The 26,373-nt window shown below is 57.4% G+C and overlaps 1 protein-coding gene across 2 annotated transcripts; it reads left to right on the plus strand.

Annotated features, from left to right (window-relative positions):
- Nucleotides 1-2,701: 2,701 nt before the first annotated feature.
- PIAS4 (protein inhibitor of activated STAT 4) lies at nucleotides 2,702-25,813 on the plus strand. 2 transcript variants are annotated; one of them, XM_088792286.1, is made up of 11 exons: nucleotides 2,702-2,858; nucleotides 8,653-9,079; nucleotides 16,359-16,443; nucleotides 17,236-17,277; nucleotides 17,631-17,721; nucleotides 18,142-18,270; nucleotides 18,392-18,497; nucleotides 20,626-20,699; nucleotides 20,801-20,961; nucleotides 23,563-23,693; nucleotides 24,060-25,813. In XM_088792286.1, exons 1-11 carry the CDS (start codon nucleotides 2,766-2,768, stop codon nucleotides 24,326-24,328), a joined length of 1,608 nt encoding a protein of 535 aa, XP_088648412.1. In that variant the 5' UTR covers nucleotides 2,702-2,765; the 3' UTR covers nucleotides 24,329-25,813. The 2 variants fall into 2 exon arrangements, with proteins under 2 accessions (XP_088648412.1, XP_074193695.1); XM_074337594.2 differs by lacking the exon at nucleotides 2,702-2,858 and adding an exon at nucleotides 3,212-3,343.
- The last annotated feature ends 560 nt before the right edge of the window (nucleotides 25,814-26,373 follow it).

The following is a 26,373-nucleotide window of genomic DNA, read 5'->3' on the forward strand; positions in this document are numbered from 1 at the left end:
CCTTCTGTTCCCAAAAGCAAAGATGTCCCAGGCCAAAAATAATCCTCTTTTCTTTGGTCAATATCCCTTGCTCCAACCTTCTTATCAAAACCTTCCATTTTGTACATCCCCTCAAAACACTCTTCTTCTTGCTCGATGGGATTCTACGTGATTCATGAATCGCTTGATAAAGCCAATTAGATCTTCAAATTTACTCAGTTGAACTTTTTAAACAAAAATATTGAATATTTCCCCCTGTGTATATGGGAGCATGTGACTAGAGACCCCAATGAGATGAACCCCTGATTCATCCTGCTGTAAGCCTTGCCCTACATCACTGGATCACAGCTGGGAGCAATTCTGCCCCCAGGGGACACTGGGTGATGTCTGGGGAAATCTGTGGTTGCCACCACCGGGGTGTTCCTGGCATGGAGTGGGTGGAGAAGACCAGGGACGCTGCTCAGCATCCCATGGTGCCCAGAACGACAACCCCCCCCAGAGAATGATCCTGCCCTGAATGTCCACAGTGCTGAGGTTGAGAAAAACCCCGTAGGTGATTCTCTTTAAAAATAATATGCTCTAAACTTTTAGAGTTCGGATGGTATTCATTCATCCATACATATTTGGTGAGCACCGCCTGTCTTCCAGACATTGACTGAGGCCCTGGGGACACAGGACAAGCATCTCTATCCTGGTGGGGCAGATAATAAGGAAATGAGTAAAATACATATGGTATGTCAGATGGTGAGGAGTGCTGTAGAGGGAAACGAAATAGCATTACGGGGATGAGACTACTGGGGTCAGATGGTAGTACATTTTATACATGTATAAGGAGATATCAGAGCAGAGACTTGAAGCTGGCCAGGGAGGAGCAATGTGGGCGTCCAGGGGAAGGCATTCCAGGTGGGAGGGACAGCATGGCATAGGGCCATGCCTGGAGTGTTAGAGGAACAGGAAGGAAGCCCCTGTGGTTGCAATAGAGTGTTGGGGGTGGGTGGCGGGCAGAAACGGGGACAGGTCTTGCAGGACCCTATGTGCCTCGGGGAGGACTTAGGCTTTTACCCAGAGGGAGGTGGGTGCCCTGGAGGGCTGTGGGCAGAGGGATGGGATCCGACTCAGGTGCTCACAGGCGCCCTCTGGTGGCCATTTATAGGAGGACAGCCTGCAGGGGGCAAGAGCAGAGGGGACTGTGCTAGTCCAGGCAGGAGAGATGATGGGGGCTGGACCCAGGTGGCCCTCATGGAGGGCGTGAGAAGTGGGCAGATTTAGACGACGGAGCTGTTTTGATTGACATATTGAATGTGAAAGATGAGAGGAGACGAGTCCAGGCTGACTTCAGATTTTGGCCCAGCGAAGTGGCAGGATGGCGCTTCCATCAGCTGAGAAGGGAGGTGGCAAAAGGAGTAGATTGGGTGGGGAAATGGAAAGTTTAGCGTGGGCATGGTGTGTGTGAGACATCGTGAGATCCCACGTGCAGACTCAAGGGTAGCTGGTCACTGAGTCCAGAGCTCAGGGGTAGGCAGGAGGCTGGAAGTGTTGATTTCTCAGTCACATTAGGGTTGCAGGAGATAGAACACATGTTGCAAAATTCCATTTATATGAAATGTGCAGAACAGGCAAATCCGTAGAGAGAGTGGACTCATGGTTGCCAGGGGCTGGGGGAGGGGGTTAGTGAGTGACTGATAACGGGGAAAGGGGTTTCTTTCTGGGGTGAAATGTTTTAAAATTAAAATGTGGTGATATCAAAACTCTTTATGTATTGTACACTTAAACTTCTTGGTTCTGTCCATTTCTCTCCATTCCCTCTGCCCTCCACCCCTTCAACCAGGTCCAGGACCCTATCATCACTTGCCTGGGTTACACAAATCCTATCTTACCATGTGTGCTGGTTAATTATATGTTTTCACTTGGCTGGACCATGGTGCCAGATATTTAGTCAAACATCATACTGGATGTTTCTGCAAAGATTTTTTTTTTTCATGAGATTGATATTTAAATCAGTGGACTGTTAAGTAAAACAGATTGCTCTCCATAATGTGGGTGGGCCTCATCCAATCAGTTGAAGGCCTTGACAGAACAAAAAGCCTGACTGACTTCTTTGAGCAAGAAGGAATTCTGTCAGCGGATGGCCTTCGGACTTGAACTGCAACTTCAGCTCTTCTCTGGGTCTGCATATTCAAGTGCTTATCTGTTTATACACTTGTGTCCTTGTAAAGTCACTTAACCACTCAGACCTCACTTATCTCATTGGTAAATTGGAACGTATAATAGTACTTATTTCATGGGATTGGCTGGCATGAGGGTGAAATAGCACATTAAGTGCTTAAAACAGTGCTTGACACTTAGTATTAGCTAGTATTATCACCATTATTGTTATTTCCTAGGGAAGTGGAATTGGTGGGCTAAAGGTTAATTGACATTCTTTTTCTAGAAGGCAATCAACCCAGCCATTTTCCACAATGGCTCCTTTAAATGGTCTCAGCTTCTCCTTTTCATTATTTAAAAAAGGAAAACTAATCACCTGGAACGGGTAGAAAGTTTGAGTTTCGCTGCCGGCGGGCACTGGGGAGCCACGGAAAGCTCTAAAGCTGGGGGAGGTCCCAGTTAGTGCAGATTCCAAAGGTTTCTTGGGGATGAGGAGGCGGGACTAGCGGGGGGGGGGGGTCACCCGCAGAAGTGAGGAATAGTGGAGTTCCAGGGACTGGGGGAGAGAGTCCAGCACTTCACCGCCCGAAGCCAGACAGTGGGTGCAGATCCCGCTCCCCCTATGTCGCGCCAGGACCCGGATGTGCAGAGCGCGGAGCTCTCGGGCCGCTGAGGCTGCACCGCGCTGCGCTACAAGGCGCCGCATTGCACGTACTGGCGGCCACTGCTCTGGGGTAATCGTCTCTTCCCCAACACCGCCCATGGACCGCGTCCTTGCACGCACCTGTAGGCCTCCTTACATGGGAGGCCTTGGCACCTGGCTGCGTTGTGCTCACCATCTCCTAACCTTTCCTCCCGAGACAGGACCCAGCAACCACCCCAACTTGTGCGGGGCTCGTGCCCCTTTAAGAAGCCAGACGCCGCCAGGGCTGGGAATGGTTGCCGCGAGCGGGGAGGAGGGACGGGGCGGGGACGGGGGGGGGGGGAGGAGAGGGGCGGTGCCGGGTCGCCGATTGGCCGAGGCCCGGGCGGCGGCCACGCGCGCCTGCGCAGCGCGCAGCAGCGCGCGACGTCTGGCGGGGTGGGCGCGTGGGTGCTAATTGGCCGCGGCGGCGGCCCCGCCTACGAGTGGCGGGCGGTCACGTGACGCGACGGCTGGGGGCTCCCGGCGCGGGGGACGCTGGTGGCCAAGATGGCGGCGGAGCTGGTGGAGGCCAAAGTGAGTGAGCCGCGGCGGCGCCGGCCGGGGCGGGCGGGCGAGGGGGCGGGGGCCAGGCGGCCGGTCGAGGTCTGCGCCTTCCGCCCGGGGACCCACAGCGCAGCCCGCCCGCGGTTCGCCGCCCGGTCCCCTCGCCTGCCCCCGGGGCTCCGAGTGCGGGCGGGGGGCGGGGGGCGGGGAGGCCGGGGGCGGGGTCCTCAAACCTCACCCCAGTCTTTGCTCCGGAGATCGGCTCATGGAGTTGAGGCGGGGTTCCCCCACCAGCCTGAGCAGTTAGGGTCTGGATCTCCCTAAACACGGGCCGAGCCTCCCAGCTTGAGGCATAGTCCTCTCGGACAGTATGATGGGCTGGACGGTCGTCTCCTCCTCCCGAGCCGGGGTCTGTGCTCTTTGACCCGGGGGAGTGTCTTCGCCTCCCTGCCCACCATGGCTCAGAGAGCTGGCATCTGAGTCTCAGCCTCTCCGCCAGCAGGCCAGGCTGGGGTTGGCGACTCCCTGCTCAGAAGGGTTCCCTAACCCTTCTGCCACCGCTTCCACAATCCGGGGTGATGAACCAGGATCCTGAACCGCCCCCAAACATAGCGTGTCCTGTTGGGGTGTGTACCTCAGGCTGGAGTTAGGGGCCCCAGTTGGGCTCCCACGTTGGTCCCAGAGCCCCGCCCCCCCAGACGCCCTCTCTCTCCCCGAGTGAGCGCGATGTTAATTGAGCTTGCTCTGCTCCCTAGGATGGCGCCCTGACCCCTGTTCTCGGTCCACAGCCTTCCTAACTCCTTTCTCTCCGTATTGACCCCCTCAGGACAGCATCTGTGAGGCTTTGGACTCTGCTACTGGGGGCTCTAAACTCTACCCTTGCAGTTATCAGCCCTATTTCCCAACCTTAGCGGCTCCCCTATACTTCCAGTATAGCATGAGAAATCTAATTCTCAGATAAGGTGCCTACCCACACAGCCCCCAGAACCCCTACTTTAGGTCCATTTATGCACCCAGTTCTGGCTACTGAACCCGCACGCCCCTTCTGCTCTTCTCCTTTGTTGATCTTGGGAGGGTCCCAAGTGGTTCCAGGGTAGGTCTCTTTTTGTAGGGTAGCTCCTGTTGCTTCTCCCTATATTCCAGTTTGGGGTCCAGGTTCCACATCCCATAGATGCCATCCCCTCTCTTAGCTTGGGGCCCCTTTAACTCTCTTGGGACTGAGCTGGAGCATTCCCATCCCAGGGAGGTACCTTCTCACAGATACCTCCCAGGTCAGACTCCAGAACCCTTGCTTAGGCTAGACTAGGGTTCCCCCCTTCCTGCCTAAGAGGTTTACTTAAAGCCGATGATCCCAGGGAAGTGGGGACGTGGTTCTTTACAGAACCGGGGCACTGTCCCCTTCCCCGCTTCTGGTCTCTGCTCCCCAAGGTTCTGACCTGTAAATGTTTTCTTTCTCTGGCTCCTCCCTCTTCTTATGTCTCCCTTCCCTTACCGCTGGGACCTAAAATGCAGCCTTCTAGGTTCTGTGGTTATAGGACATTACCCTCCCTTCGCTCCAGAGTGCTCCCCCTGCCCCATACCTATACAACACACACTCGTGCCTTTCTCCAGGGTTTGGAGAAATTGAGACTTGCCTTAGAGATGTGGAAGTCTGGATTCTGCAAGCCCAAGGTGGCAGCCTGCAGGCCTAAAGTCCCTGGAGCCCTGAAATTTAAGCTCTTCCTGGGGCCATCAATGTGATTCTGGGTCCCCACCCCCACCCCTGCCAGAGGGTAGGGTCTGAAGTTTTTTTTATACCTTCCAGGGCCTTGAAATATGATCTGATGAACTCTACTTGACCCTCCGTTGGCTGCCCCCCTTACCCCCATTAAATAAAATGGACCCTTTTTCTTTTTTCAAATTCTCTAAAACGGGAGCCAAACTTCCTTTTAGGAGAGCTTGAGACTTAGCACCACTTGCTCCATCCCAGGGAGCCTTCTTTTTCCTTCAGTCTCTTGCTGTCACCACGGAGTGCTTGCCATGTAATTGAAATGTTCCTCTCTTTTAGGCGCTTTCCCACCCTCTCATATTAACAGCTGGAGATTTTCCTTTTGGGGTGCAAAGTGGCCTGATCTGGGGGGAAAATGAGGGGGGCTTGTTGATAAACCTGGAAAACTGAGACCCTTCACCGGAGGCCCCTGAGAAGGGTTGGGGAGGAGGGGTTGGCCGGTCAACTCCTGAGACACTGTGTAGCATTTGTAGCATCTCCTATTTCCTGGAGAGAGGGGCCTTAACTTTTCTCTGTGCTCATGCTGGAGGGAGGTTAATTAAGCTAAACTAAGCTCAGCTTCTCTATCCAAGTTGCTGCTTCTCGATCCCGGCTGATGTCTCTCCACTGGGCTCCCCACAAGCCTGGAGTTGCAGACTGTGGAAGCCGTTGGGGCCTGGTGCTGTTTATAAACACAGATCTGAGGGGTAGGCGGGTCAGGATGAAGCCTCGCAGCAGGAAGTGATCTGCCGAGCAAGTGCTTGGGGTTTCTTCCTGAGTGCTTGTGCCCCCCTCACCCCCCTTCCCCAGTGTCAAGGGCAGGCTCCTCGGTGGTGGCAGCTGCTGAGAAATCTGAGTCGTGAGCATATGGCAGCTTGAGGGGTGTGCCCCAGGATGCGGGTGTAGCAGCTTGGGCTGTCCAGCCTGGTGGACAGGTCTGGGCCTGGCAGGAGCAGGAGGCTCCCAGGGAGAGGATGATGTGTCGTGGTCAGACTCGGAAAGGCCAAGCCCACCTGCCTGTGTCTCCATGGCATGTAGTCAGCTTCCACATGACAGCGCCTCTCCCCTCACAGGCCTTGGGCCTCTTCCAGAAGAAACATCTTGTCTGCAAGCTTTTTTTCTCTGCTCAAGGTGGGAAGTCAGGCCGAGGGAGGTGAAGACTCCCTGTTTTTAAAGCATTCCAGACTCTCTGAGGGCTAGCACACTGCTTAGGTCCCTAGGCAGGGGGTGTGCTGGGGAGTGAGAGCCCTCCGGGCTCCCAGGCAGCTGGATGTGAGTGGAAGGAAATGCCCTTAGGAGCCCGATGGACCTGGGTCCAAATGCCAGCCCTGCTACTGACACACAGGTCGGCCTTGAGCCAGCCATTTCCCTCTCAGAGCCTCAGTTTTCTCACCTGCATAATGGGCACGGGTGTTTGTGAGATTGGTGACTGTGAAATGCCCTTGTGGTACTTGGCACATGGTAGACACTGCATGTCTGTAGTGCAGGAGTGGGAGGAAGTCCCTGCAGCTGGAAAAGGCTCCCCCTTGGGGTTTTGCAGGCAGTACTGGACAGTCCCTTCTGCCATCTACAGGAGCCTGGTGTTGCACAGCTAGAAGGAATCGTAGAGAGTATCCACCTTGCTCCCAAAATGCAGAGAGGCCTCACAGCGGGCCCGGGGTCATCTGGGACACCAGGGCAGAATTTGGATTTGAACCCAGGTCCTCCTGAGTCACAGGGCCGCTGTCAGACTCCACACCTCACCCTTAAACAGCCAGGAAACGGGAAACACCAGAACCTCCTGGCATTAAGGCTGCTACGTAAACCCTGGCAGGGTTCCCACCCACCTCCGACTGTCAGACTTTCTCAAGCTGAGTTGAAGTGATTTATTGGTTTCGTTGGGTGCTGTCCTGACCCACACTCGCCAGCTTTCCATTGCCACTCTTGTCACTTGCACTGTTTGTCCCCCATTTCCCCTGGAAGTGTCTTTCCCACCACATTTCATTCATCCCAGGCCAGCTCAGGGCTCAGCGTGGGTGGCCCCGAAACCCTGCTGGCCCATCCTTCAAGGATAACTTTGCTTATGAAGCACATTGGGGAGCCCTCACTCCCCTTGGTGTCCCAGAGTTTCACGGAAGGCAGGCCACCGCCAGTCAGCCCCAAAGAAAACACCGGGATCAACTGAGCTCTTGTGTGTGGTTTGATTTAGGTGGAGGGACCCTGCCAGACCTCATTCATCACTTTGCCACAGCTCAATTAACAGCCTCTCCAGCTGTCGGATTCCCAGAGCCTTCCCTTCAGACCCATGGTTCTTAATTGGGGCTGATCCTGTCCCCAGGGGGCATGGGGGGATGTCTGGGTGATGTTTGTGATTTTCACGACTGCGGTTTTGGGGTGCTCCTGACATCAGTGGGTGGGGGCCAGGGATGCTGCTCAGCCCCCCACAGTGCCCCAGACAGCCGCACAAAGGCTAATCCAGCCCCCATGTCCACAGTGCCCAGGTAGAGAAAGTCTGCTGGAATGGTCAGCGGGCATTTTGATGGCCTCCACAGTGCACAGCTCTAGGTCGATGCCAAGGGCGGTGTAGTAAAGAGGAACCACCCGGCGTCAGATGCAGCCTGGGTTTAAACGTTGGCTGTAACGTGGAGCTCACACCACCCAGACAGGCGTGTTTTAAGGGTCAGTTAAGTATATAATCACACGTCCAGCTCAGTTCCCGGCAGGTGATTTGTATTAAGTAAGTTGTGGCTACCATCTAGACCAGGGGTGTCCAAACTGTGGCCCGCGGGCCAACTGCGGTCCGCAATCCATTGTTAATTGGCCCGCAGCAAATTCCAAAAATATATTAAGTTTACTTAAATAAACCAGGTGAGGCAATACGTACTTCACCTCGAGTGAGTGGCCCGGCTGTTTGTGTATTTTACTGCATATGGCTGTTGTTAAAAAACGTTGAAAAAAGTTTGGATACCCCTGCTCTAGACCGAAGGGAAAACATGTCTGTGGCTGGCGTTGGTTGAGCACTCACTCTGCTTTACATGAGTTACTTCATCTGGTTCTTCCCATGTCCCGATGAGGTAGATCCTGTTATCCTCCCCGATGAAGAGACTGAGGGTCAGAGAGGCCATCGGTGTCCTCTGTTAGGGAGTGGCTGAAGTTGTGCATGGGTAAAGCAAGATTTCCAGTTCCTGCTCTGGGGATGCTTTCAGGCTTGAAGATGGGAAAATAGAACCTAAAATAGAAGGTGGGTGTGGGGGGGAGGTAGTCAGAGGAACTTTTGCTACGTTGGCGATGCGGAGGAAGGTTGCAGAAGGAGGAGGAGGAGGGCAGCCTGGCTGAGCTGGGAGGGGATTTCACACAAAAGGCGAGCCGGAAGTGGAGGTGGCACCAATCCCGGGCCAATGGGACTGGTGCTGAAGCTACATTCTCCTGGATTCCCCCCCCACCCCCACCCGCCAGCCAGAATGAAGCGGGCTTCAGGGTGGGACTGGGTGGTGGCTGATGGGGCCTCATTTCACTGTCCCCCCAGTCTGGGTCCAGGAAGCTTTAGGAAAGCTCCACACCCCATTGGCCACCTCTCCCTCTGAGCCCATGTGTCTGCGGTTGCTCTTCACAGAACATGGTGATGAGTTTCCGAGTCTCCGATCTTCAGATGCTCTTGGGTTTCGTTGGCCGAAGTAAGAGCGGACTTAAACACGAACTTGTCACCCGGGCCCTCCAGCTGGTCCAATTTGACTGTAGCCCTGAGCTGTTCAAGAAGATCAAGGAGCTCTACGAGACGCGTTACGCCAAGAAGAGCTCGGAGCCTGTCCCCCAGCCCCACCGGCCCCTGGACCCCCTGACTATGCACTCGACCTATGACCGGGCCGGCACGGTGCCCAGGACTCCTCTCACTGGCCCCAACATTGATTACCCCGTGCTCTATGGAAAGTACTTAAATGGACTTGGACGGTTGCCCGCCAAGACCCTCAAGCCGGAAGTGCGCCTCGTGAAGCTGCCCTTCTTTAACATGCTGGATGAGCTGCTGAAGCCCACTGAGCTGGGTGAGTGCCGCCTTCCCCAGGGCCCCACCTTCCACGTTTTCCTCCTGCCTACGGCTGGCCATGCGACTGACCCGGAGCACTTTCTGGGGAGCAGCAAGGTCCCAGGGGTAGCAGAGGTCTTATCCCCCCCAGAAACGACAGGGGCTACCTTTGGGTCTTTAGCTTAATGACCTGGTGCCGTGTAATAAATTGCCCCCAATTCCAGCAGCTTAAAGCAACCGAGGGGCTCAGTTTCCAAGGATTACAACTCTGGAATGGCCTAGCTGGGTGGTTGTGACTCAGGCTCCTTCATAAGGTCATAGTCAAGGTGTCAGCCGGGGCTCATCTGAAGTCTGGACTGGGGCTGGAGGGGCTATTTACGCATGTGGTTGCTGGCTGTTGGCCAGAAACCCCAGTTCTTACCACGTGGGCCCCATAGACTACTTGAGTGTTCTCAGTGTGGCAGCCTGGCTCACTTCCCCTGGAACCAGTGACTCGGGTGGGGTGGAAGCCTTGGGCCTTTTTATAACCTGAGCTTGGAAGTGGCATATCTTTGCTTCCGCCATAATCCACTGGTTACACAGACCATCTTTGGCACAGTGTGGCTGGACCACCAGGAAAGGGGTTTACGGGGGGGCTACCTGAGAGGCTGGCTATTATGCTCACTCCCTGGGACAAAGGGCTAGAAGTTGGATCTCACCTTCCCTCATCCCCGCACCCCCCACCCTCCGCCAAAAGGCTCTCTTTCTAGTCGGCGGCCCTCAAGAGTAACCTTCGGCAGCGGGTTCCGGCCAGTCCACATGGGCCACTGGACAGGGCTGGAGGGGATAATGCCAGGGCCCTGTGGCTCCTCTCTGTGCTCGTTGTTCTGTCCCCCATGTTGAGGGAGTGCCTGCTGTGTGACGGGCCTGTGTAGTCCTTGGGTCCTCCCGGAAGCCTTGATGACGGGGCTGGGGGTGGGTGGCGGCCTGGTGGCAGCCTCAGATGGTGCCCAAGCTCAGGCTAGGGAAGGCTGAGCAGCCCCGGCTTCCTGGGCCTCCAGGGCTCTAAGTGGAAGGCCACAGGCCTCTTGTCCCTGAGCTCCTGGAGACCCCTCCCGTTGTCTCCCTGTCACTTAAATCTCCCTTCCGCCATTCATTCATTCAGTTTATTCTTTCACTCACTCACTCGCTTACTCATTTCACAGTATGTATTCGAGCACCTGCTGGGTGGGAGCCCCAGACCCCAGGACCCAGCAGAGAGCAGCCAAAGCCCCGCACCGCCCTGTGGAGGTTTCCTTCTCAGGGTGCCCAGCCACCTGCATCCCATCATCCGCATCTCCTGCTCAACGCCCCCCCAACCCCCCTCCCCCGACACACACACATTTTTACCCAGCCCCTGCTGCACACTGGGCTCAGGCCCTGGTCAGGAATTGGTCCCTGCGTGCTGTGGCAGATGTCACGGTCCCTCCACACCCCCGCCCATCATGCCCCTGGCTGCGCTGTTCACTCCCTCCCATCCTGCTGACCCGCGTCCTGCCTTGCTCAGCCAGGGGGCCCCTCTCTGCATGCAGACTTCAGCTTGTGCCTCGTGCCAGCCACCCCCCTTTGTCCTGCCTTAGGTGGGGGAAGAAGAGTGGGGATACAGCTGCCTCTCTCCTTCTACCTATAGCCCTTGGGCTTTGTGAAGTCGGGCCGGAGGGGCTGTGATTCTAGGGGAGGCTGCAGGAGATGAGGAAGGAGTCGCTAGCGCCAGGCCTGACTCCCCATGGCACGAGCAGTTGTTTCTTGCCGGCCCCCAGGTGGGGAGCGCGTTGGCCCAGCAGCAGTCGTGGGGTTGACCTGGCAGTACTGGAGACCCTAGGCCCCTTCCTGAGTTCCTCCAGGATGACTTCCTGTCTCTGCTCCCCCAACCTCTTTCCAGATACTGGAACCCATCTCCCCCCACACCACTGGGTTCTCCAGGAGGCTTTGGGTGGGAGGGGCCCCAGGACTGGCTGGCTCACTGGTTCTGAAGGTCAAGCTGATGTTTCAGAGTCCAGAATGATCTTCGTAATAGGGAGGCCAAGTTTTCACTGGGAAGCCACAGGGCAGGCTTGTCACTGGGCGGGGGACAGGGCTGGAGGTGACTTTGAACTCAGATCCGGCGGGTGGCCTCCCCTCCCCTGCCTGGACCATGGGTTTCCTTCCTGCATGGTGAGTGTGCAGTCGCTTCCACCCCACAATGCATCGCTTTGCCCAGAGCCCCCAGGGACCCCGGTCACCTGATCTCCGGGAGTCTGCTCCCCTGTCTACACCAGGAATTACTCTGCTGGCGGCTTAAAACAAAGAGGCCAACCCCGCCCTGCCCCCGCTCCCATCCACTTGTCACCCTTGTTCCAGGGTGTACCCCTTCTCTGGGACTCCTATTCTTTTGGGGACCCCTGAGGGCTGCCCGGCTTTCTAGGGAAAGGCCTTACCAAACACAGGCCCTGACCCTGAAGCTGTCTGGGCCGCTGTGTTCCAGGACCAGCAGTTCTGTCTGCCTACCTTGAACCCTGGGTGCCTTCTCATGTGAATTCTGTGAATTCTGCCACCCTGGCCTTGCCCAAGAGCCACGTCAGGAGGCTGTGGCTTGGCCAGCTTCCCTTTCCCCCTTGCCATGACCGGCCGACCATACCGAGGCCCAGACACTCTGGTCTGTTCCCCCAGAAGAGCTGCCGGCTGGCTCTGGGATGGAGCCTGCTCCAGGAGGACAGGAGACATAAATCACACGGAGTGGAGTGTCGGGTGGGGGAGGGGAGGGGAATAATAGAGCCACAGACCAGAGCTGGAAGGACCCTAGGAGACAGATGATCTGCTCTGGCGGCGTGGGGGCTGCCACCCAGAAAGGTCAGAAAACTGGCCCAAGGTCATACAGAATCCCGAGGAAGAGGCTCCGGGGCCCCATGCCCAGCCACCTTCCCAATGCTGAACTCTCCCTGCACCGTGGGTGCCTGTACCCCTGCGGGGAGACACCTGTTCTCAACCACACAAAGGTTCTGGGCCCCAGGCCTCCTTTCTGCGTGAGGAACCTGGCCATGCTTCCCTTCCCAGCCAGGATGGGGGCTGGCAGTCAGGCATGCCCGGACCAGGGGCACTGGCTTCCAGACTGCAGCAGAGTTCAGTGGGGCCAGGAATATGAGCCTGGGACAGGCTGCTTGAGCTTGGGGCTCACTGGGCATCTTATGGCCTGATGGTCCTCCAGCTCAGCCACGTGGGGTGTCAGTGGCCAGAGTCCGACTAGGGAGGCCCAGGCCTCCTCGTCAGTGTTGGAGGAGTGGCCATCATGAGACTTGTGGGCGGAAGGAAGGAAACAGGTTGACCTGGTGCAGGGCTGCTTCGAGAGGCTTCCCAGCATCCTGTGGTCAGTGCCTTGTGGTGTGGGGTCACTCAGCCTGCCCCCACTGCTGCCCTGGGTCTTGACAACTCCAGAAACCTCCCCCCCCACACACACTTCTCCACATGCTTCCTAGAGGTGGTCAGCTCCGAGGGGGTTGAGAGCTGCTGGTCTAGTGCCTGCCACGTTGTTCAGGGCACACAGATGTCCTTCATTCAGTCTCTGAACGCTTTGGCTGGCATTGCCTGAGCAACAAGCAAGGTAGTAGGATCCCTGGCCTGGCACATTTTGCCAGGAAGCTGCACTGGAGGTGATTAAACAGTGCCAGGTGAGGAATACTCTGATCGGAGAATGCAGGTTTTTAGGGAGGCTTGTCAGTACCAGGAACCCCTTATTATGCATTTGTGGGGAGGTTGCAGTCAGGAAAGCTTCTTGGAGGCGGCATTCCCATCCAGACCTGAGGGGTGAGAAGCAATAAACTGGACAAAGAAGAGGGAGAGAGGGAGTGTGTTCTAGCCAGAGGCTGAGCAGTGAGAGAGGACTTGTGAATGGAGGCCATTGTAACCAGAGTGTGGTGTGGCACGGGGGAGGGAGGGAGGGAGGGAGGGAGGGAGAGCAGAGGCCAGAAAATATGGGAAGATTGAGTGGGGACTGACTGGACTGTCCTGAGGCTTTGGAGCAGCTGAAGGTCCATGAGCTTTTCCAGGTCTTGTTTTCTCAAGTGTGTTCTGAGGCAGGTGTGATCCCTCAGGTACAGTAGCCTGCTGTTGCCCCGCCAGGTGTGGTACATACCCCGGCCCATCCCGTGCCCTGGGAGCCCAGATAGTCATAGGGCATCCCGAGTCTCAGGCTGCCAGCAGACAGGCTCAGGCCAGGGGGAAGGGAGAGCAGTCCCATCCAATGGACTTTTTCATAGTAACGTTTCTTTTCATTTAAACCGTTGTAAAATCACGTGTTCATCATAGAAGACATAGGGTAATAGCTGAGAAACCAGCTGTGCCCGCCTCTCCCCACGGCCCCGCCAGCAGTTTGGGCTTGTTGTTTCCGCCTTTGTTTTCTGGTGGTGCCATCCTACAGAGACGGGGCTGTACCTGACTGCTGTTTTATCATCCCCTCCTCCCCAGCTTCTTGTGAGCACCTGCTCAGGTCCTTAAACGTTCTTTGCTGGTGGCAGTTTGCAAGGTTGCCTGGCAGCTCGGGATGGAGATGGGTATGCAGGCCCTGTTTGTCGGGCAGTGTCTCTGATCTAGCTCGGACTGGTCCCCAGAATTCCCGCTCCCTGGAGGACCCTGGAGCAGGGGCTTCCCTGCCTTTAGTCCCGAGGGGCTTGGAGGCTCAGGTGTGGATGGGTGTACACGGGGGCTGGGAGAGCCGTGCATCCATGGGCCACCCAGCTTACAGCATTGCAGGTGACAACAGAAGTACTTTTTGGTTATGTTGGTGTCTGTAACAACCTAAAAACACCGGGACATTGCATTGATTCTTAGGAGGTAAAGTTTTGGAAAAGAAATGGAATAGGAAAAGAGGTGGGGAGCATCAGAATTGCTGGGGTGGGGGGAATAGTTTTTAAATAAAGATGCTCAGGGAAGGCTTATCATTTTGATGGCATTGGCACAGGCTTAAAAGATACCAGGGCGGTAGAGTTCCTTGGGGGAGGAATGTTCCGGAAGAGGGGGTGGCACATGCAAAGGCCCCAAAGCAGGATGCACTTGGTAGGTGGAGAGCATGATGTGGAGGCCAGGATGGCTGCTGTGGAATGAAGGCCACAGGAATGGGGACAGAGCGTCCCCTGAGGCTGGATTCGGCAGACGGTGAGCCCTGGGAGCCTAGAGACCAGCAGATCTGTGTACTGACCACATGGGCTGTGGGAGAGGGGACGGCATTAGGTGCCAACAGAATTGGCCAAGGGCAAATATACGGTGATAGAAGGAGAACTGGCTGGGTGGTGAGCACATAGTGTGAGATACAGATAACGTATTACAGAATTGTACACCTGAAACGTGTGTAACTTTACTAACAATTATCACCCCAATAAACTTTAATTAAAAAAAAAAAAAGAGTTGGCCTGTGGAGTGGATAGAGGTGGGTTCCACAAGAGTCATGGATGCTGCTCACGTCCCAGCCCTGAACAGCTGAAGGTGGAACTGGCGAAGGCCCAGGTGTAGGAGACCCCCACCCCCAATGGTATGGGTGTGCCTTTTCCCAGCTGAGGTGGCAGCTCGCCTCCCGGCCACCTGGCTTCCTGGAGGACCCGTCAGCTCCCCTGGGCCGATGCCAGCGGAGGATGGCAATGGGAAGTGCATCTCCTCCCCGCGGCCGCCTTGCCTAGAAAGAGGAGCCCTCCAGGGGACGGACCCTCGCTTTTGGGCCCACACCTGCTTGCCTGCCTTTCTAGCACTGTTTCTGCTGGCAGTGGGAAGCTCTGGAGCAACCTGCTGCAGTCCCTTCCCCTGCTGCCCGGAGGACAATGTGGGGTGGGGGGGCTGGTATCTTTGACCTCCCACCCAGCTGATACCGTGAGGCCCCTTCTCCCCATAAATAATTGTTCCCAGGCTCTTTGGGCAGGTCTGGGTGTGTCTGCAGGTGGCCTGTGAGCCTTCCTGTCCCCAGTTAGGTGGCCCTCCTCAGGGGCCCAGCCAGGACTCTGCAGGGACTGACGAGCTGGGTCCTCAGCAAACAAGCATGAATCGGCAGTAGCGAGGCGATCACAGCAGCCACCTTACTGAGCACCAGCAACAGACCTGGCTGCACACCCCAAAAAGTGGGTTCTGTGCACAGAAGGCACCCAGGCTTGGGCCAGGATGAGGGTACGTGGGCCCTCAAAGCTGGGGTACAAACCCAGGCAGTCTTGCTTCTGAGCCAGAAGTGGTTTTGAATTCAAGTCTCATTTTCTTATTAAATAGGTTAGCTGTTGTGGAGGTTTGAAATTCAGAAGGTTCTAAGGCAGGGGTTGGCCAACTTGGGTGGGGACCAACCCCCACTGACGGCCTGTTCTAAACTAAGTTTTACTGGTGTGTGGCCACACCCATCTGCGCACTTACCGTCTCTGATATAAGGCAGAGGTCCCATCAAGGCAGAGACCATGTCTCCCAACCACTCTGAGGCTGCGACTGTGGCCAATTCTCGCACCCCGTCCCGCAGAGTCCTTTGTACAGATAAGCAAAAGTGCACTTGCACAGACCCCCTCTCTCCACTTAGTTGCACAAGTAGCAGCGTGTTAAACACACTAGTCTGCACCTGCTGTTTTCACTTAACCAAAACAGCTTGCAAATCACTCCTTATCAGAACACAAGGAGCTTTTCGTTCTTAATGATCTGTTTCCACAGTTACATAGTATTCTTTTGTGCAGGGTCCTGGAGCATATCTTAACCAGACTACAGTGGTGGGCATTAGGTGGTAACGGTCTTTCTGCTGATCGAAAGCGTTCTGAGTAGAATATGCTCATGGGCGTTCGTCAGCCTGTATGTGTGCGCATGTCTGCACTGATGGGCACATACTCACCGGATGCCCCAGAACAGCTGTGCGAGGTGGGGACGGAGTTCTGGCTGGTGTGTTACAGACCTGGAGAAGGCAGGCTAGCCTGAGGGCATGCAGCCTCCCTGTGCTGCATCCTCCCCGCCCAGTACAGCTCCTCTCCCCTGGCTGAGCAGTTCTGTCTTCCTGAATCAACACCTGAACCACACAGGAATGAGAAGGCTACTGCTCTAAGAGTTGCCCTCAGTGCGGGGGCGGGGGGGGTGGTATTGGGGGGGGGTGAGTGGTTAGTGTTCCCTGAACCACAGGCTCAGAAGGGGCGGTTCCTCTCTTACTCTCATCCCTGGTGGCTCCACCTGGGTGGCACTCAGCCTCCCATTTTCTGCTTCCCAACCTGTAGAGGGCTGGCTGGGCAGTTAAAATGACCATGACCATGGTCAGTGCCCTCGCCGGGAAGCAGACGTGACCCTGACCCCATGTTTGTCTTCAGTTCCACAGAATAACGAGAAGCTTCAGGAGAGCCCGTGCATCTTTGCGTTGACGCCCAGACAGGTGGAGCTGATCCGGAACTCCAGGTGCGCTGGGTGCCACCCTCTGCTGACCTCCATGGCCAGGCGGTGGGTGGGTGCGGGGCCAACCGCCTAGGAGAGCCTTCAGCCAGATCCAGTGCAGACCCCGCACTTGGCAGTGGCACCCCCACCTCTACCCCGCACAGTCTGAGCACTCACCACTTTTGACCTGCAGCCCCGAGAGGGGGCCGTGTTCCCCTTTAACAGGGTCTGTGCGCCTTAGCACTGTAGACATCAGGGCTGGGCCATTCTTTGTGGGAGGCTGTCCTGGGCACTGGGGGGTGTTGGGCAGTATTCCTGGTCCCCAACCTCTCAGTGCCAGGAGCACCCCTAGTTGTGACAAGTACAGATGTCCCCAGACGTGGCTAGTGTCCCCTGGGGCAGAGTCGCCAGGGTGGGGACACTGGGCTGTGCCCAGGTCTCTGACTCTACTCTCTGAGGCCCTCCATGTCTGGGTGAAACAGCAGTTAACCCCTGGAGCAGCCGCTTATTGTGGCACTTGGCACATGCCAGCCCTGCACCTATCAGCTCACTTAATGTCCACACCAAACCCCCACTGTCCGCAGAAGGGAGGTCATTGGCCCCAGCCACCAAGTAAATGGCAGGAGAGAATGTTCTTGGTGGCACCTAGTGGCCTTCGGTTGCCGAGCAAGGTAGCAGGTTCGGCTGGCTGGCCGGCCCCGGACCAGAGAGACGAGTGTCACCCTGGCTGAAGCGTCTGCGTGGCGTGCTGGGTGCGCTTTTTCCACCGCATTGATATCCCTTCCTTTCCTTCCCCGTGGTTCCCTTGGCGCACAGAGAACTGCAGCCTGGGGTGAAGGCCGTGCAGGTTGTGCTAAGGTAAGCCCAGGTGTGCCTGGACCCCATGGGGCTCTTTGGCTCCTCCTCCCACCCTGAGTGGCTATAGCCCTGCCATACCCCACCCCAAGGGCGTCACAGGCCCCTCCCTTCTGACAGCCCCTCTCAGGTTCCCAGCTATAGGTGGACTGCCCCCCCCCTTCTTTTTGCTGGCTGTCTTTGGCTGTGGACGTACTATGTCCATCCCCACTAGGGCCAGACACCAGGTCCCTGAGGCCCCCATGTACAGCCCAGCATTGGCCAGAAATGACCAGAAATGGCCTTGGTCTGTCCTCCCTGGCCCGCCCAGGGGCTCCTCTACTGCCTGTGGCCCACGGTCCCCATTGTCATTGCAGAATCTGCTACTCAGACACCAGCGGCCCTCAGGAGGACCAGTACCCACCCAACATCGCTGTGAAGGTCAACCACAGCTACTGTTCGGTCCCGGTGAGCAGGGTTCCCAGGCAGCTCTGGACCTGCTTTGGGGGGGGGTGCGGTTCCAGTGAGCAGGGTCCCCAGGCAGCTCTGCATCTGCTTGGGGGGTGCGGTCCCGGTGAGCAGGGTCCCTAGGCAGCTCTGCATCTGCTTGGGGGGTGCGGTCCCGGTGAGCAGGGTCCCTGGGCAGCTCTGCATCTGCTTGGGGGGTGCGGACCCGGTGAGCAGGGTCCCTGGGCAGCTCTGCATCTGCTTGGGGGGTGCGGACCCGGTGAGCAGGGTCCCTAGGCAGCTCTGCATCTGCTTGGGGGGTGCGGACCCGGTGAGCAGGGTCCCCGGGCAGCTCTGCATCTGCTTGGGGTGGTGTGGGACGTGGAGGGAGGAGCAGAGACACGGCTCAGCTGCAGTGGCTGAGCCGCTCTCTGCTCCCAGGGTTACTACCCCTCGAATAAGCCTGGAGTGGAGCCCAAGAGGCCCTGCCGCCCCATCAACCTCACCCACCTCATGTACCTGTCCTCGGCCACCAACCGCATCACTGTCACCTGGGGGAACTATGGCAAGGTGAGTGGGGCGGTGCTGCCTGCTTGCCCGCCGTGCTCGCCATGCTGCCCGCTCCCCAGCTCTGCTCACCCTGCCCAGCCCCTGCCGGGCCCTGACACCTCTCCGCCCCCTCTGCCCCCAGAGTTACTCGGTGGCCTTGTACTTGGTGCGGCAGCTGACCTCCTCAGAGCTGCTGCAGAGGTTGAAAACCATCGGGGTCAAGCATCCGGAGCTGTGCAAGGCGCTGGGTGAGCACTGTGGGGCCTTCCCTGGACTTCCAGGGTCGGTGCCGGTTCTCACTGCTGAGCCGCCTCTGCTGGGGGCTTGTCGCCTGTGGGGGGACACCCACACGGAGCCTGGCAGCTTGAGGCACTCTCTAGGGGATGCTAATGGAGCGGGGAGCCAGAGGCGGGGCGCTCGAGGTGCGCTCACAGACCTGAGCGTGCTGCGAGTCCGGCAGGGGGTGCTGAGCATGTGGGGCTTGTTTGGAGCCTCGTAGAGGCTGCTCGGAGGGGAAGACCCCAGGTGATGGATGAGTGTTCTAGGCAGAGGCTTCTGGCTGCTGTGCAGGGAATGGGACAGGGGCACGGAGTGTGGGAGCAGAGGGCAGATTCATGGTTGGAGGCTCGTGGGTGATGGATGACAACGGTCTGACCAGAAATGGTGAGGCGGTTCATTTTTTTTTATATATATACTTTTTAACAGTCAAAAAAGGGAGAGGGGGGACATAGAGCATTAAAACACACCACCAAGACTGGCAGGCAGAGCCAGTCGTCTCTTCCTGTGTCCTCGCACCAGGGCCATGCAGCTGTTGCTCAGGAATTCCTCTACTTGGCTGCTGTGTGGCCTTGGGCAAGTCGATGGCTCTCTCTGGTCATTGGGAGGCCCTCATGGGGTGACTGCTACCTCTGTGTGACTAGTGGGACACCGAGTGGCCGAGTTAGGGCTCTGGTGACCGAAGGGCCTCGGCCTGTGTGCCGCGCCCCACTGCCTCTCTTCTTCTTCAAAGAGCCCTTTCTTCACCACCACCACTCCCCCCCCGCCCCCCCGCCACCTGCCTGTCTCCCTGTAGAGACAATGGCCAACTTGACCAGAGTGTTTGTTGACCAGGGCCAGGGCTCATCCAGGCACCAGCAGCCCACAGGGTGGGGGCAGGGCACGTGGAGGCCTGGCCTGACCCCTCAGTGGTGAGCCAGGGGCCCTGCAGTACTGTGAGCTACAGGGGTGTATGTGCCAGCCAGGGCCCCTGCTGGGGCAGGTGGCCAGGTTTCCTCTCTGAAGGGAGCCCCTGCCTTCCTTTCCCCAGCCAGCCCCCGGTTGGGCAGCGTGACCACTGGGACTTCTGGTGACAACCTGAAAGTCCTGTTCTTTGTCTCACTGGAACCCCTCCTGTTGCACACGCCTTGTTTCTGTTGGGAGGAGCCAGGTCTTGCTTCAAAACCCAGTGCACACCACATCCATTCTTTTTGATGGGCCATGGCTTCTGAGTCCTTCATTAGCACTTGTTAGCTAGAGAGGGGAGCCATGGGGTGGAAATTCATACTAAGAAGTGAATGGCTAGGGTGGGGACAAACCTGCATGCTTACCCTCAACGCCAGCCCATTGGGAAAAGAAAGGAGGCTTCCTGGAGGAAGGGATGCAGGAGTCATGGGGGGGGCAGTTCCGGCTCCAAGCAGGGTGGCCTCCACTCTGCAGGGCCCAGGGTCAGTTTCTCCTGAGGGGTTTAACTGCCTGAACCCCTGAGCTGTGTCTGCCAGTCTCCCTGCCTTCAACAAAACAATGTATGGGAACCCGGAAGGAGGGAGAGTGAGCGCCCCCTGCAGGCCGTCCCAGGGCTGCGCTGGGTGCATTTCCTTCCAGACTTTCTTCCAGCGTTGCGTTCAGTTGAGAAGGAAGCCTTGCGTGTTGTGAGCAAGTTCCCATGTTGCAGGTGGCTTTGTGGTAGGCACCTGCCGCCTTATCTTTATTAAGAAGTAACACTTGATTGTGTAAGGGGAGCCATACTGGTGGGTTTGCTCCTTCCCTTGCAGGGTTTGTGGTGGGAGTGTTGGTGCTTCCTCGTGGGGACTGTCTCAGAGCAGGGCTTTGCCTCACTCCCCGCCGAAGCTTTGGGGTAGTTTTCATCAGAATTAACGGCACATTGACTAGCCCTGTTGGCAGCCGTGTGTTTCCTGGATGTTTCCAAAAAGTCCTGTGGGTTGGGAAAAGCCCCTGCAGGATGGGCTTTTTGGGGGGTTGGCCCGCCTACTGGGTGTGTCCAGGTTATTGTCAGAAATGCCTGTGGCCACTGCCCAGGGCTTTCTCCCAGGCGGGTGGTGAAGAAAACCCGCCTCAGTGCAGCCCTGCAGCACCTCTCTTCTCCCCACTTCTCCACAGTCAAAGAGAAGCTGCGCCTGGACCCCGACAGTGAGATTGCCACCACCGGCGTGCGGGTCTCCCTCATCTGCCCAGTGAGTTGGTGTGCCAGCCCCCCCTCACTTTCGCAGTAGTGGGGTCCCCCTGGGGTGGGCAGCACCGGGCCAGAGGCCTGCTCACACCCTCTCCCCCGCAGCTGGTGAAGATGCGGCTGTCGGTGCCCTGCCGGGCGGAGACCTGTGCCCACCTGCAGTGCTTCGACGCCGTCTTCTACCTCCAGATGAATGAGAAGAAGCCCACCTGGCTGTGCCCGGTGTGCGACAAGCCAGCCCCATACGACCAGCTGATCATTGATGGGTGAGTGGCCGGGACACGGGGACCGCACTGCCTTCCGGGCTGCGCTGGGCTCCGCCTCTCACCTCTCTTGGCCTCTGTGGGATGAGCAGCAGAGCCATGCAACTTCCAGGCCTCTGTGCCTGTGGCAGCTCTGAAAATCCAGGTGACAACCAGGCAGATGTCTCTGTAGGACTTCTCAGGGCCTTTGCTGTGTGGGCGGCCTAGGAAGGTCACTGCTCCTGTCTTACCTTATGTTCTTAGTCTGTTCTTTCCCACATAACACGGGGACCTGAGAACCCCCAGCCTCGAGGCCGTTGCACAATTCAGGGTGTTACTTCCTCAGTAGCATTCAGCACAACCTTAATGATGCCCTCCGTGTGGAAAGGTGAAAAGTACACAGGTGTCCCCCAAATTCTGCTCATGTCCCACTTCTCCCTTTCTAGGTGGCACTGATGTGTGGCCAGGCTGTCCTCTGGCCTAACCAGCAGGCCCTCCCCACGCCCCGGGACAAGGGGAAAAAGGCCGTTCTCCCCAAAAGGGAAACTTTGCTCAGGTCTTAGGTTTCCAGAAACCGAGCCCAGCACCTGACTGAGCAGCTCCTGCCAGGCGCCAGCCACACCCACTTGTGTCCCCAGAGCTGGGCGGGGGCAGGGAGAGGCAGTGGCCCAGGCAGGAGCTGGTGTGCAGGTGGCCACCTCTGGACCCCCCAGCCCTTGAAGGCCGAGTCGCGCAGCCTGGGGGGGGGGGGTGCACGGTGAGGACAGGAACGGCCCCCGGCCTACAGGCTGGGTGCAGATTTGTTCCCACGCTCCAGTGAGCGTCTCTGGTCACCGTGCTCAGGGTCTTGCCAAGCCCTCCCTCCCCACTGTATCAGGAGGTGGGCCTTGATTGTCCCCACCTAACAGATGAGGAAACTGAGGCTCAGAGAGGACAGCTGCCTGCCCTGGGACCTTCCCTCCAATCCCTCAGGTAGCCAGGCCAGGACTTAAACCCAGGTCTGGCCAACTTTGAACCTGGGTGCCCTCCCTGGAGGGGCCGAGCCACAGCCCCCTACGCTTTCCAGCCTCGGGGTGGCGTGAAGAGGCCCCTGGGGCTGGGCATGAGGGCTGGGCCTGAATGGCCGCTCTGTTCCCAGCCTGGCAGCTGTGCTGCCCAGCGCCAGCCTCCCCTCACCCCTCCCCACCCCAATAGGCCTAGAGTGGGTCACTCAGTCTCAAGTGGTGGTAACTCTGAGAGCGCCAGGGACAAATGGGGATGGGGACGGGGACGGTGGCTCTACCCCACACAGACCACGATCCCAGCAAACCCATGGGGCCTGGATGTAGCGAGGCAGACTTGCTGGAGGAAGTGTGCTTTGATTTGTACATTTATTTCTCAAGGCTCTGCCACCTTGTCCCAGGCCCTGAGCTGGGTCATCCACAGATCTGTAAAAGGACTGTGTCCCAGACCATACCTTCAGGGAACTCCCACCTGAACATGATGGGGGAGGGGGACTGAGCCAGACCCATATATTCTATTGCTCAGGCTCCACCTGGAGGAGGAAGAGGAGCTGTAAAGTGGGGCTTTGGAGGGTGAGTAGGAGTTTCCAGATAGAGACATGCATTGCAGTCAAAGCTGTGTTCACACCAGGGTGACCCTGGGGTGGTGGGCTGTGAGCATGGCAATGGAGGGGAGGCCTTAGGGTGAGGGCCCATCAGCCCCAGAAGGTGTCTTGGGCAAGACAGCCTCCGTTCTGCGTGACTGTGACCAAAGTGGTCAAAGTGACCTGCAGGCAGGTCCAGCTTTGACACTGAACAAATGCTGAGGGCCATGGTGGCCCCATCGCTACTGCAGCATGTGTGTTCCCTATACCAGGCGTGGCCTGGCCTGGGCATTAGTTGTTCCTCAGGTCTTCCCAGCTGCTGGAGATGGTGGGTGCTGTGCCACCTCATCCTACAATGGGGAGACCGAGGCCCGTGGTCAGGAAGTGGCAGGGGGCAGGACTGGAACCCAGGCCTGCTACTGCCTGGCCTTGTGGCCTCAGGGAGCTCACTCCACCTCCCTGAGCTCAATTCTTCCATTTCTAAAATGGGCCTGGCTGGCAGTACCTCAGTAGAATGGTGCCAGGGCCAGAACACGCCTCATGGGGCCTGGCTTGCCACAGGCGTGCTCTGGGAGATGCTGTTGTCTGTATGGGAGTTAGCAGGCCCCACTTCTCCCTATTCTACCCCAGAGCCTTTTGGGGGCTTTGAGCAGCATGCACCTGCCCTTGAGCCTCAGTTTCCTCATCTGTAAAAATGGGGGCAGCACAGAATCGGGCTGGATAGGCAGGACTGTCTTTCGGCCCCCCAAGACCTGTGCTCTCGAGCCGTTGGAGGGAGGGCTGTCACTGTGCCATGAGTGGGCAAGTGCAGGTCCTCACAGCAACTTGGCAGACCCTCCTGGGGGCCATGTGTGCAGGCCGCATACAGCAGAGACCGGGCCACCCCCTTCCAGGTCCTCAGGTCACCAGGCCCTGGCTGGTGCTGTCCTGAAGCCACTTTTACCAAGAAGGGAGTGACTTAGTGATCATCCTGTTGGAGTCCAAGGGAGCAGGGAGGGGAGCTTGCCTAGGAATCAGCCCCCCTGCTCCCCCCACCCCAGGCTCCTCTCCAAGATCCTGAGTGAGTGTGAGGACGCCGATGAGATTGAGTACCTGGTGGATGGCTCGTGGTGCCCGATCCGTGCCGAGAAGGAGCGCAGCTGCAGCCCCCAGTGCCCTATCCTCGTGCTTGGTGAGTCCCCACCCAGGCCCCCAACTGCCCCATGGTTTGCCCCAATCCGTTCTGGCAGCTTGGCAATTTCTGAGTTTGACTCTGTCCTGCTGTGTGGCATTATTATCTGAAACACAGCCATCCCGGCGGAGCCGATCCGCCCCCCCCCCCCCCCCAGTGGGGTAGGCTGGGCCTCAAGACTGCGCTAGAGGCGGCATGTAGTTATTGAGTGCCTGCTGTGTGCAGGGCCCTGCATAGGATGCCCCCCAGCATCAGGGGGCCTATGCACTACCAGGCAGACGTGACGTCTCCGGGTTGCCCCTGCCACCTCGATTTACCCCCTCTGGGCCAGCAGCCTTCCTGAGCATCTGTCCCTGTCACCCTCAGGTACCTCAGACACCAATGGGCTCCTATCCACCCCTAATGTCAATGGCGGCAGTAGCAGTGTGCTTGGGGGCTCCGGCGGCGGGGGCGGCACGGTGGGCAGTGTTGAAAATGGGAAGCCAGGAGCTGACGTGGTGGACCTCACGCTGGACAGCTCTTCATCGTCGGAAGAAGAGGATGAGGAGGAGGAAGACGAAGAGGATGAGGATGACGAGGGCCCCCGGCCCAAGCGCCGCTGCCCCTTCCAAAAGGGCCTGGTGTCGGCCTGCTGACCACTTGCTGCCACCCACCGGCCAGACACTCGACTTTCCTGGTGCTCACCACGCGGAGGGGCGCAGGCGGGCCTAGGGGTGCAGAGGGAGGAGTGATTTTTCTTTTTGTTTTTATTGTTCATATGGTTTTTCCACCCCTTTTCCTGGCTCCTGGCACCTGTACCTCTGGACTCTCCTATCGGAGGATTAAAAAGTAAAATGACAAAAAAAAAAAAAAGGGTACAAAAAAAGAAAATTGAAACAAACAAAAAATCAGACTCAAAAAAAAGCGAGGCAAGCCACCCACCCACACAGCTGCTTCTCCCGCCAGAGTCGAAGCCCTGAAGAGGGGTGGGCGCGACCCAGGACACTGCCCCCTCCCCGACGCCCCGCCTCTTCCGATGACCATTCCAGCTGGTGCAGAGGGACCTGGGGTTGGTGGGGGTGGCAGGGAGGACTGACCCACAGGCTCCCTGGTGGCAGCCATGACTTGGACATTCGTCTGTTCTTTTGCTTTTCTTCTCTTTTGCGAACGTGTCCTCTCGCCCAGAGACCCTGGAGCGTGCCGCTGAGCAGCGAGCATTTTAGCCAAGAAGCCATGGAGTGGGTTGGGGCAGGGAGGGGGGCGGTGGGGGGGGGGCGCAGCAGTCGGTCTGGGTGTGGGCGGGCTGGGGCGGGTTTAGCCACAGATGTGTTGTATTTTTTGAAAGTGCAATAACTTGGTATTTTGAAGACCCAGCATGTGGCCAGGACCCCCAGCGGCAGGTGGGGTCCCAGGGTGCTGCACCGTGTGGCGTGGGGGCGTTCTCAGTTTTCTAGCCAGCTACCTCGGTAACTCCAATTCAGGTTAACTTCCCTACGGAACAGCGCAGATGTCCACAGGTGCCACCACCACTGGGAGGGCGGCCACCTCCGAGGGGCAGCAGGGATTTCACCCCCTCCTCTTGATTTGAGGTGGTTCCTTCTCCCTCTTCTTGCTCTTGGGTTTCCCGACGGGTACGAGGCCTGCCCGGCACCCCTCCCCTGGGAGCCTCACTCTCGTCTTCCAACAGGACTGGGCTGGGGACAGCCCTTAAGCTGCCCCCTTGGCCTCGGAGGTCCAGCAGCCATGGAGGCTCCACAGCCACCCCAGATGCCTCCAGGGACTCGCAGCTGGGTGCCCAGCCCTCCAGAGGCCACGCTTGCTTCTCCAGACCACCTCTGCCCGCCGTTCTGTCTTGCTTTTTTTCTTCCCCGTCCTTCCCCCCCCCCTCCCCACAGCTCCAGAATAATTTTCCTTTGTATAAACAGAACTCTCGTTAGTCAGGAAGCAATATTGTTTCAGGTCTAAAGACTAAAGGGACATAAATCTGGTTGAGGGCAAATTCAGTTTTACTGTATAAACTTGGTTGCGCAGTCCGGCACCCCTCCATCTGCACTGGCAGCTGAGGGCCGCTGTTTTCTAATATTTGTATTCTAATTTAATTGTTTTTAAAAAACGCAAATAAAATGGTCAAGGTGAAGCCACTAAGGCGTCAGCTTCTCTGTATGTCAGGGTGTCAGCTGGAGGTGAGGGGACCAAAGGACCAGTACTTTGCCCTATCCACAGTTCTCTTTCCCTTTTGTTGTGTGACATTCAGGATTCAAAAGTTGCTGCATTTAGTCAAATGAGGAAGATTTAACTTTAAACTGCCGGGCCCAGTGTCCATCTGCTGGGCTACACGAGGCCTTCATTTCCTAAAAAGATGCTCAATACCAGGTCACCATGGAAATGCAAATCACCACCACTAGGAGGGCTAGAATCCAAGACAGTGAGTGACAGGGGCTGGCAAGGGTGGGGAGAAGCTGGGACCCTCCTGCACACCGGGTGGGAATGGAAGATGGGCAGCTGCTGTGGAAGCAGTCTGGCAGTTTCAAACAGTTAAGCATGGAGTTACCACGTGACCCGCAATTCCACTCTAGGTATCTCCCCCGAGGGAAATGAAAACCTACGTTCACATGAAATATTCATGTACAAATATTCACAGCAGTGTTACAATAGCCAAAGTGGGAACAGGCCCAGTGTCCATCAACTGAAGAATGTATAG

The sequence above is a fragment of the Rhinolophus sinicus genome, chromosome 15, assembly GCF_057876585.1.
Source record: "Rhinolophus sinicus isolate RSI-liver-muscle chromosome 15, RSI-T2T, whole genome shotgun sequence".
Taxonomy (NCBI): domain Eukaryota; kingdom Metazoa; phylum Chordata; class Mammalia; order Chiroptera; family Rhinolophidae; genus Rhinolophus; species Rhinolophus sinicus.